At 46.8% G+C, this 12,075-nt stretch overlaps 1 protein-coding gene across 1 annotated transcript in view; it reads left to right on the top strand.

The window, feature by feature from the left end:
- Positions 1-1,720: 1,720 nt before the first annotated feature.
- Positions 1,721-12,075, top strand: part of bmp6 (bone morphogenetic protein 6) — a 51,430-nt gene continuing 41,075 nt past the window's right edge. The window contains exon 1 of the mRNA XM_071908844.2: positions 1,721-2,628. Within this exon, the coding sequence (XP_071764945.1) occupies positions 2,220-2,628 (409 nt within the window). The 5' untranslated portion in view covers positions 1,721-2,219. The remainder of the gene's footprint in view (positions 2,629-12,075) is intronic.

Genomic DNA, 12,075 nt, shown 5'->3' with positions numbered 1-12,075 from the left:
CCTGTGGTTGTGAGCTAGCAGAGACTACTTTCTCTGTTTCCATGGTAAGTGAAGGCAGTGGGTGATGAAAGACTGTACAGCTAAAAATCACTGCACAGCGAATGAATGTCATGGATGATTTTGGTGCCTATGTTCTCATCACTTAATCAGTAAGTTGACCAACAGGCCAGTCTCCCAAAACCTAGATGTATTCCTTTAATAATGAATTGCCATTACCCAGCGTAAAGAGAAATAATGTTAATCTTACCCTTAGTTATCTTAGCAGTATGAGAGTCAATTGCTACAGGCTGGAAGCCAGCCAGCAGTATGGTGTGGGATCATGTATGCATGTGTGTGTGTGTGTGTTTGGTGGGGGTATGTGTAGCTTTGATGCTGGTTCTCACTCCTCACTCCCAGATAAGATAGGCTCTGGCAGCAGCAGCAGTAGCAGAGACAGACAGAGAGATATGGACACCCTTGGCCCTTATCATGAGGGCCATCGCAGTCTGGGCCAGGGAGACAAAACACAGGTTGGGGTGAAGGAGAGGAAAGGAAAGAGGGGGGAGGAAGAGGAGGGAGGGAAAGAGAGAGAGAGTCCCTTATGCTCTCTTCACAATAAACTAAGAATGAAATGTGCTGCCAGGCACATCAAATGTTTCTGAGACAAATTCAGCTGCTGTTTGATAAGGGATTTTAGAATAAGTCCAGACCCGTAAATGGAATGTGTTTTTTGAAGTAAAGGCTATGGTTTTTGAGTTATTGTGGATGGGCAGACAGGTCATTTGTTTTTTGCCCATAATGTAACCAATTCCCCCCCCCCCCCCCCCCCCCCCCCCCCCCCCCCTTAGTTACACAGTTAATTAGTCTACTTATATGACAATCCATTTCCATAGCGTTGTTAAGAGGGATCACCACTCACTCATCCTCTCTGCTCTTGGCGCATTGCTCTTGATCACTTGCTGTTTCCCACTCCATCGTCAGGGGTCGTGCCTCAACTGGACAACATTTCCTCCGCCTCAACGGTCCTTTCCTTCAGCGATGAAGGTACTTCACTCTAGGCGTGTAAAGATGAAGTTCATAATTGATTACAGCAGATTTGACACCAATTTCATAACTTAAAACGCCGACTTGTTTCAGATTTGAGGCATAAATTAATTATGCTCTGCGACAGGCTATTCATGTTGAGCGCAATCATCCAAACCTTAGGAGAAAGAATAGTAATCCTGTATTAAGTTTTATAAAGATACTCTATACAATTACAACCTAAAAAACTTCAAACTACCATGCAGCTGCTATAGCGTAAGAGTTACACCAAAGAAAATGCTATATCCATAACATAGAAGATAAATAAAAATACCAAAAAGTACCATAAGGTTAGTATGAGCTCACTATAGAGTACCACAGACACTTTAAGTTCCTATAGGGATATTACAGGAACATCATAGAGGCTTTTCGTTAGTGAAGTGCAAAGTAGATAAACTTTTTATTGTGGCAGAAAGACTCTAATAGTGCAGCGAGCAGAAATGATGATAGACTTGTCTATATAGCCTGAAAAGCTCCACCTCTGCCTAAGTGCGCACTGACTGGGCGGTTTCAGAAGACGCGCGCGTACACACACACACACACACACACACACACGCACACACACACACACACACACACACACACACACACACACACGCACATATTATAGACTGCAACCTGCTGATTCCTGTTGGACTCTCACACTCAGTCAGTAGGAGGACGGGACGGTCATTGAAACCAGTGGGAAAACTTCTTCAACTATTAAAGGGTCACTTTTTTCCTTTGCGTAACGCTGGAAAATGATATATTTCGGAGAGCAAATACATCCCCTTAAGTAAAATGGCTTCTTTCAGAGGAGTTGTTATTCTTTTACGGGTGAACTTGGCATCAAACGTTGCCTTTTGACCGGGTTGGATTTAGACTCGCCGGAGCTCTCAGAATAAAGTTTTACATGGTGCCATTTAACCTGAAGCAGGACAGCGCGCCACGGGAACCAGAAATGAGAGCAGGGCCAGCGCTAATCTACGCATTTTGCATTGGAAAATATTTCAAATGGCTTGATACATGTTTGGCTGCTTTTGAACTGCGGCTGTGATAGATAATAGCTGCGCTCGGACAGACTTTGGTTACCATTACGCACATTTACATTTGGATAGGCGACTGAAGCGCCAAGCCAGACACACTTGGGACTCCGGAGAGCACAGCGGGACAACACCATGACCAGCTGCTGGTTTACCTTGGTCGGATTGTGGTGGAGCGCTTGTTATGGCATGTTCCTGGTCGCGGGGAGTAATTATTTATTGGATGGAAACAACGAAGTGCACCCGGGTTTCATCCACCGGCGGCTGCGGACGCACGAGAAGAGAGAGATGCAGAAGGAGATCCTGTCCATCCTCGGACTGCCGCACAGACCGAGACCGCATCTGTCACACGGAAAGTACAACTCCGCTCCGCTTTTCATGTTGGACTTATACAACACCATATCGAGCGAGGAGAAGAGCCCGGTGGAAGGCATGCTGGACCGCTACCAGTCCATGCTGACAACGCAGGGCCCCCCGCTGGCCACATATCAAGAAAATGCCTTTCTAAACGATGCCGACATGGTGATGAGCTTTGTCAATCTGGGTAAGCTATTCAAACCCTATTTCTGACAAAGACAATTAATCCACTGGCTATTTTATATCATGGGTTATTTAAAAATGCTTATGCGTAATGGCCCTTCTGTGACATTTTGTCCAGTTTCCAGTTGTTCGATCTTAATTTGCGAGGTGGACTTGAAATGTGAACAGGTGTTGGGCATGAGCGGGGATGTAGGCTAGTGGAGGGTAAACCCACCTAAACTAAGTTAACCCACCTAGATTTTTCCCACTTTATTGGGCTGATATATATCTTATGACATAAATTCATAGTATGCAGTAAGTAGTATCAAACTGATGTTTGATTATGAGTTATATGAGGATGGGGTTTTTAAGGGGGTGGCACATTAATTAGGCCTAATGCTTTTCTGAAATATAATTGATTTTCATATTGGTGTTTGTTTTCCTTATGATGATCACCTACTGAAAGTCACAGTTTACCCACCTTCTGATTTACTACTACATTACCGTGCACAAGAGGGGATTATGCGCAGCAGAGGTAGCATTACGCACGTTTAGTAGCCTACTGGATCATGTACAAACACACTGTCTGAACCCGGTTCTCACACTTGTGCTCTGTGGGTCGACATAACTGACGGGCTTTGTATTGTTGCAGAGTAATTTACTGTTGCATGCAGTCTCTCAGGATAGATTGGCCCCCCTCGGCTCATTTATAGCACCATAATATTGTGGTCAGAGGGTTGTTGTGCAATCTGCTCCACGATTTATGTCTAAGGGAGCAAAATAGAACTAGTATACTATCCTCACCAGCCCATCAACCACCACCACTGGTATTTGTATATAAAAGGCTATTCCTGCCGTTGACCTCCAGGCTACGAGCTGCGGTTTCTGTGCGTAAATTGCGTCGCATTGTTTGTGTTACCCCGCCAGATTGTCTTTAATTAGGGCAGATGACGATAAAGAGAGACACTTTAATCATAACGGGTTTGGAACATAAAAGCCCGAGGCCCTTCCTTCCATTAGCAGCTCCAGTGTTTACTGGGAGACTCTAAACAGAGCGCCTGAAGATAAACAGAGGCGCTGCCAGAGTCAGACGCGTTGGACAAGGCGGCTTAAACCCAGATGGATTGTCATTCTTCTTGGGAACTAAGGACATTGTCATTATCTGGCCATGGGAACAGTGGGGAAGTATCATTGGAGAAGAATGTGGTTTGATGTTGTTTCTAACTCGCAGCTTATCTTGAATCAGAGGAGCCAATAAGCCGGAGTTCCGGGGGCCCCTTGAAAAGTTATTGCCACAGGGTTCATCACTTACTGCAGGTCTATTGATAGTAAAGCCCTGTGCTTTAAATATTTAAACCTGCACCTCTATAAATCCCTGCCTAATAGACAGACACTACCACACAGAATAGAATTAGGATTGGCTACAGTAGAGACCGAGGTAGAAATGCTTCTCTACTTATTGGTCCTCTGAGTATTCATGTTGCAACATGTGGTGATGAAAACCAGATATTCAGACAGAAGGAGGCCGTCGTTTTGTTCTCAAATAACGAGGCCTCTCTGTTGGCTTCTGTGTGGGAGTGTGACGGCGGTGGCGCGGTGTTTGTGTGTCTGTGGTTTTGGTATTCCTGTACTGTGTCAGTTTGGGTTTATACTCCTGTGTTGTTGCACATCTGGCTATCCACTTTGATTAATCACGTCCTGTGCATCTTTTGACGATTCCCTCAGATTTCTTCGGTGACCGGGGGGATTAGGTTGCCATCTCCTCCAGTCGTACACAGAGTCCTAACCGCCCTGGAGGAGGGACGGCTTCCTCCCCGAATGTGATTGTAATTAATGTTGGACAGGCCAAGGCTCTCCATCTGCTTTGCAAATAAGGCCGTGCACGACTACCGTGTGTCATCGCCAGCCGATTAGTTTTTAATGTGTCTCTTACTCGATTGGAGTGGTTCGTGTTGAGTGACTTCGAGAGCCGTACGGCAGAAAAGAGGCCCGCGAAGCTTCTGGGTGGTCCGCCTCGTTTCAAAAACCGGCCGAAAAATCTGGATATCATGTGCGGCCAAAGTGAAGCTACAAATTAAAACCGAGACAAATGAAAGGAAGAAGAAATAAAAGAGCCAAACAATCTGTCTGAAATGATTTGAGAAATGCGGGGCAGGGTTTAACAGACGCGCGTTAAGCCGAGCCGCTCATTCGAGGGAGGATTTTCACTGAGAGGCCCTTTCCCGGCTTAATCCACATCTACGTGAAACCAACCCGAAGTGAAGAAGATGGCAGCGGCTGTATTCACGCTGATGAAAAGCGTAGCTGTTCGCATCTGATTTGAACCCGGACTCCACCTGTTCACACTAGCAAAACCCCTTCTCCCTTCGCGTCGATGTAAAAAACCTTCAACTTGCAATAGCGCAAACCGACCCATGGCGAAGAAAACGATGACAGTGATTTAGGCTCGGGCCTGAGCTGATGTCTTTCACAGCCAGCTGCTGCAGTAGCACAGATAGAGAGCTCATTTTCAGAGGCTATTCTCCTGGGGGGATGGATAGATTTAAGAGCCCCTGCGCTACATCCAGTCTCAAGTGCGCTCTCTGCGAACCAGATGCCTCCTTCCCCCCCCTCAGCGTGATTCATGTAGACCTCTTGTTCAGTCATCCGTTCTTCGTAGCTTTCATCACTTGTTCAGGATTGACCCGCTGACTCATCGAAGAGAAAGAGCAAGTGGTGGAAAACTCCAAAATCGGGGGGACCGGGAGCATATTTTCCAGCTCCGTTTTCATCTTCATTCCTAGAATAGCGCGTTCATCGCTGTTTGCCTCGCGGACGTCCTGCTTTCCACTGAGGTCTGGTGAAGTGACACTGTGTGCGGAGTGACTCACGCCGTGTGACACACTGCGGCTCCTGACTTGTCCCAACGCACCGCGGGCCGCTCTGGTAATGGTAGCGGTCACTCTGCTAACTGGAGTTTACACTGGAGGGCCTGCTCACAGTCGCAGGATGGAGATTTTAATAGACTTAGAAAGATTTGGTTTCTGTGCGGCTTGAACAGACAGGATCTGACTTGGATCTGAAAGCGGAATCAAGGGATTTTGCCATCATCCTGCTTATGAGTAGAAGAGGAAACGGGTATCGTAAACCTCACACATACAGGGATGTGATTAAGAGCATGAAAAAGCAGCAGGACAGTAATCTGCCATTAGAAATGAATAGAAGCGTGTGTCCAGAAAAGCCCTAAAATCCTGAAAACACCCTCTGAAAAATGCCCTTCCTGCATATAGTCCAGTTAAAAGCTGCCTGTTTACTGTCCTTTTTTCATATTTAGATTTGAAGAGAACTCCTGTTGGGACGTATTTAGTGGAACAAGGATGATCTTAGTGTGCAAAACCCCTCTTTAAGACGCTGCTCTCTGGTCACAGACCCTCTGTGGATCTTTCACAAGGTGATATATTGTTGAGCGAGGAGGGAGAGGCGCAGGCCAACACTGGCAAGGTGCATCCCAGTGGAAAACAAATACAGGAGGTCAATGCAGACACAATTAACGAGGAGTGACATATTGCTGAACAAATATCATAAGCCACCGTGAGGGCTATAATAGCCACCAGAGGAAAATATGGTCTTATTTGCTATTCCTATCAGGTTTGGTTACTGTGGTTAAGCTGTGGACGTTTGGCTACGGTGACTCAAGGATGCACAGAAATGGCTTTGGCTTCACGGTTCACAGAGCAGGAACTCCAAATGTTGTTCCTGTGTCATCTGCGTTTAACTGTGATGGGTTTGCTTTGCCTTTACCTCTCCCACGCCGAGCCAGACAGACAGACAGACAGACAGACAGACAGACAGACAGACAGACAGACAGGTGAGGAGGCCTCCCTAAGCTTGGCTTGGCGCAGGTTGCAGCCAAAGCGCCCCATCCCTTATTTACCCTCCCATCCGTCTCTGTTTGCCTGCTGGGTCGTAGGAGAGGGAACGTCCCGTAATAATCCAGGAAAATCCGTCCTTGGTCTCGGGGACGATCTCGTTTTAAATTTGCCCCGCGGTTCTAAATACCCTCCTACGTTCTGTGGTTGCCGTGATTCACAGGTGAACTCGTCCCCACCCTCCTTTCTCATCGGCGGACCTGATTTCTCTTTCCCAGCGTCCTGCGAGTTAAATCAAGCGAGCCTCCTGCAGCTCAAATATTTGAAGTCATTTTCATAAATATATGCTTTTTTGCACCGGTCTTGACAGCGCAACTACCCTCATCGCCCTTTTCTCCTCCTCCTCCTCCTCCTCTCATCTCCCTCTCTGCACACCCCACTGCATGGCTATAGCTGAGCTGTCACTGGCCCTCTTAGCTAAGTCAACAGCCAGGCATTCTACCTGCCTGCCTCCCACACTTTAAAGGCAAACAAGCCAGAAAGCTTTAAGAAGTGGGTTTTCAGAAGATTAGCCGGGTCTAGACAACCCCGGGCTCATTCTGAAATGAAGTGCCCTTATTAAACGGCTGTTTTTCCTGTCTTATGATGCCCGGCTGCATTTCTCAGCGCCTAAGCCCAGGTAAGCCGCGTCTTTCGCCCCGAAACGTGTCCCAAAGCCCCAGCATGATCAAATAATTAGCTGGGTGCGATCAAAGAGTCAATTGTTTGATGCAGAGGGGAGCTTTGGAAAATTCTCGCTAAACCGTTTTGAAATGCTTCCTGCAAAGCCTTAAAGACGGGAGCAGAAAAGAACAGCACCCGCCGCTCCGCCCCGACTGTGAGCGCGCACCGCAAACAGCGCTAGCTCGAAATTAAGCAAGGAATTCGAGATATGCCGCAACGGAATAAAGGATCTTTTCTGAGACGTGAACTTGGCAGCCGATGCCCGCTCGCAACGGCGGGAAGAGTTACATTAACAAACTGTAAACTGGCTGTTTGTTTTCATGTGTTTAAAGCATCAAACACGTAACCCGCCGCTACAAGTTCACGTGAACTTCCAGTGATGTTCAGGAGCGGCCCAAGATACACAAATAATTCCGCTTATTGAGTTACAGCGTTTTAAAGCGCTTCCTTTTTCTCGTGTTTGGATTGTATTGGTTGTCAAGCCCGCTGGCAAAACATGCAGCAGCCTCGGAGAAACAAACATGGTTAATGGGGGAAACATCTCCGGTTGACTGGATTATGTCTTTTCCAGTCGGGCCGTATTTCTGTCATGAAGCGCGAGGTGTTGCAGAACGACTCCATTGTCCGTCTGATTTTCTTCCTTACCGTGTGTGTGTGTGTGTGTGTGTGTGTTATGACTTTATTGTCCTCAGTAAGTGGGGGAATTGCTTCAGGGAGTACTTTGCTTTGGGTGTGTGCATAGACGAGGAGGTAGAGACACACACACACACACACACACACACACACACACACGCACGTTCGGACGACCCCGAGGTCAGCAGATAGCCATTTTTAAGAGAGCATTCCATTTACACTTGAAGTCATCTCTGTCACACACCCTGCTCTTAACACCCTCACACACACACACACACACACACACTCCTCCACCCCCGCGCCCACCCACCCCGATGGTATCGCTCCTTCTCACGCCATAACTCTCCGACCTGACAAGATGGCTGCTGCGATTGGGGGCCCAAGTGCGGAGATTATCCAACCCCCCCACCCGCTGTCTTTCTCTCTCCCGTCGAGTCTCGCGTCTCGTTCGGACATTCCAGTTCCCCTCCAGACGGAGTGATAGCGGCGCGGGACGGAGGAGTGCGAGGAGATAAGAAGGTGAGGCGCGGCGCACTCCCGGGCCGTTAACGATCTGTCGAGGAGAGCCGATAACCCCCGGCGGGACATCTGATTAGGACCCGCTGCTCCCATCTATCAGCGCTGTGTGCAGGCGCGGAGGAATGTGCTCTGTTTGCTTCTGCCGTGCCTTGACTCTCCTCTCCCGCATCTGTCCGTCTCTCTCTCTCTCTCTCTCTGTCTTTACCTGTCTCTCCTATACGTCTCTCTCCCTTTCTCTCTTCGCCGGGCCTCAAAATGTCGCTGCAGTTCATTTGTGTTTACTTGCACCTTGAGTCCGAACAAGGCCCACGCCAAAAACCTTGGAGGAAATCCTGACCACAGACTGTGCAGCAAGAAGCAGCTGGTCAAAAAATAGGGTTAGATCCATATATATCGAGCTGATATTCTCCTTTCATTATTGGATATCGGCCAGTCAGTGTCGTCCACTCCTGATATGATGGAGGTTCTTCCTGGACCACAGCTACATAAAAACAGTCCCTAAAACCTGCAGTGAAATGCTATTTTCTTTGCACATTTTATTCATTCATTTAATTGTTCTGTAATGTAAATGATCTGTAGATGAATTCTTCATTCAGCAACATTAATGTATACTAGAGTTTCCCTGCCACTGAATAAGTGTGTCATCCTGCCTTAGACTTGATTAGTCTGGTTTCACTGGAGAGCTTTAGTGTCCCATGACGGTCTAAATGTTGTTTCAGAGGCTTTTCCATCGTGCATCGTAAGAAGACCTAAATCAGTGCATGTGCATTGGAGTGTAGTGTGTGTGTGTGTGTGTGTGTGTGTGTGTGAGAAAGAGAGAGAGAGAGAGTGTGTGAGTGCTTAGCTCTCTCCTACTAAAAGTGCTGTAAACCTGTCAGCCTTTGTCTTGTGTTTAACTGTCTTTGAGGAGGCCATGTACTGGGCCCTTGAGAGGAGATCATTAACTTGGAATTAGTGTCAGTGTGTGTGTGTGTGTGTGTGTGTGTGTGTGAGAGAGAGACAGAGCCCATGTTTGTGTGTGTGAGGTTTGTATGTGTGTGTGTGTGAGAGAGAGAGAGAGAGGGACAAAGAAGCTCATAAAGAGGCAAAGAGAGCAAACAGCTATGTGTGTGCCAGTGAGTGATTATATATTTATGTCTATGTGGTTAGTGGAAAATTGGTATAAAAATGTTGTCTATTCACTTTACACTATATTCAGTTTTTCAGGATTTTAATTTTAGTCATTTTTAGTGGAAGATTCCTGTTTCCTGCTTTTTCCCCCTGTTTTCTGCGTTCCTGGTTACATCCCAAGTGCTAATAGAACAAATCTAAAATAAAATAGGTGTTAAATAACAGCCTTAGATGGAAATTTGGTTTTACTATTGAATGTTGAAAACCACCTGCTGTGTGTATTGAGCACAGGTGGGGTGTAGGGAGGTTTGTGGAACCAGCCATGGGAGTGTGAGAACAGAATAGAGCCTCATAATAGACACACACACACACACACACACACACACACACACACACACACACACACACACACACGCAGAGGAAGTGTGGACACTAGGATGCCATAGGTGGCGTTAGTGTGCATTGAATCAACACATAGGTGGTATGTTGATGCAAAACAGCTGTGAATCACCACACACACACACACACACACACACACACACGATGCCAGAAACATTCATCTCATCTTCTGTTCTTACAAGACAATATGAACAATACTGAAATACAATACTTTCTTTCACTTTCTTTCACTTTTATGCATGTCTCTGTATTGGTATTAAGGTATTACTATTATTATTTGTACCATTTTAGTCATTTATTCAGTTTAGTTGATCCTTGGTTAACAACTTTTAATATATTGATGTATCGCATGAAGATAGATTTAAGATAGATAACTGATTTACCGCTCTCTCTGACATTTTCTAGTAAATGCTAATCAGGTCTACCTTGGAATTTGTGTTGTGCCCCGGCATTAAAGAGGCCGTGAACCCCAGAACCTGCTGAACTGGGACAGGGCGTGTCCCTGTGTGACCAGCGAGCTGCCCCACTCTCATAACGACCCCATCGTTTGCTCCGTCCCTCTGTTGACGGAGGTGGCCGCGGCCGACGGGAATGGCGTAAATGTCACGGCGAACATGCCCGCCGTCACATTCTTCTGTGAAGCCACCGGGAAGCCTGCGGGGATTTATCTCCGGCGAGTAATAAAAAAAACAAAAAAAAAAACAACAGAGGAAGAGAAAGAAAGGAGGGAGGAAGGGAAAGAGAAAAGGCACACCCAGATGCTGCGCGAGGGGTGAGGAACCCAGAGACACATGAGACGTGATTTAAAGCCTTCAGTGACCTAGTAGGGGCAGAGGAAGGAGGTGTGTGTGTGTGTGTGTGTAAGTGAGAGAGAGAAAGCGAGAGAGTGTGCATGTTTTTTGTGGGTCGTACATTCATGTGCATATGGATTTTTTTGTGTGCAGAGCTGTAAGTGTGGTTGGTGTGTGTGTGATCTTGTTTTTCTGTATTCATGATGTCCAAAACCATTGAAAGATTAGGAAAATGTTCCAAAATGAGGACATTTTGACCTGTCCTCATGTCTTTAAGGCGTTAGTTTAGGGTTTAGGGTTAGGTTTATGTTAAGGTTAAGGTGAGGCATGTAGTGGAGAGGGTTAAAGGAAAATTCCACCCTCAGACACTCACACTGTTATACTGTTATGATGTTCAGTGCATTCCAGGAGTTACTTTGTTATGATGTGCTGCTGTGATTTACTATTTTGGTGTACCTACTTTCCTTCAACCTGCCTCGTCTACTTCTACTTCATTTAGTGATTTCCTACATTTCCCAGAATGCCATTAGGCAACTCCCAGAGAACATGCCTGAACTTGTATTCAGTGTGTGCAGGTGGCGAGAGCAATAGTGATGGTGACAGCAAGAGAGTAAACGTTGTGCCCAAGGAGGTTGTTGTGCCCCTTACTCAAAACACAACAAGTTGCAATGCATTCTGGTCTATTGAGGCTACTGTCAGTGGAGAAATTGGTCTCTCTGCCTCTTCTACGATGGATTTCTCCCTGTATGATTGTTGAATGTCGGTGCAAAATGAGTCTAGAAAGAAGCTCTCGCTCTTTGACTCTGAGGGACTGACACCAAAACCTGATGTTTACCGTTGATGTTTTAGACAGTTGAATATTTTTCTTCTAACAAACTCCATTATAGCTGTGAAATATCTGGACATGACATCAAGTTGTTTCAGTGTAACCAGTTATCCACAGGAATAAGAAAAATACACCACCAAACAACAAAATGAACCCAGGAATGCAAGGTACATCACCAGTAGCTGTTAAAGTGTTTTAGGGTGTATTTTTCCTCTAAGGTTAGGGTTAGGGGTTAGGGAGTGAACGAAGGAATATGAATGGCTGCACATGTCAGACAACCAGGATTCCCACCTAGTTACACAATTAGTCTTTTGACACCGGTGTCACAGGGAAAGCTGCTACCCCTCGGCCCCTCGTGCTCCCAGGCCGGTCGCCTCTCCGAAGAGGACGTGCCTGAAACAACAAGCGCGGGGCCGCGGCGAGAGAGCGGCCCCCCGTGAGCGGCCCTGCTCCCGACACTCCCCGGCAAGTAGCCTCCCTTTCAACCGCGCTGCCGCTGACAAATTTACGAGCCCCCGGCTGACCCGCGGGCCGACTTTCCAAACACGATACTGACGGGAAAACAGTCGGAGGGACGAGAGGGATGGAGGGAGGCAGGGAGAGGAAAGAGAGAGAGAGAGGGA

Source organism: Centroberyx gerrardi, chromosome 22 (assembly GCF_048128805.1).
Source record: "Centroberyx gerrardi isolate f3 chromosome 22, fCenGer3.hap1.cur.20231027, whole genome shotgun sequence".
Lineage (NCBI taxonomy): Eukaryota > Metazoa > Chordata > Actinopteri > Beryciformes > Berycidae > Centroberyx > Centroberyx gerrardi.
Note: the sequence above shows the minus strand (reverse complement) of the source record. Positions and strands in the feature narration are given on the sequence as shown.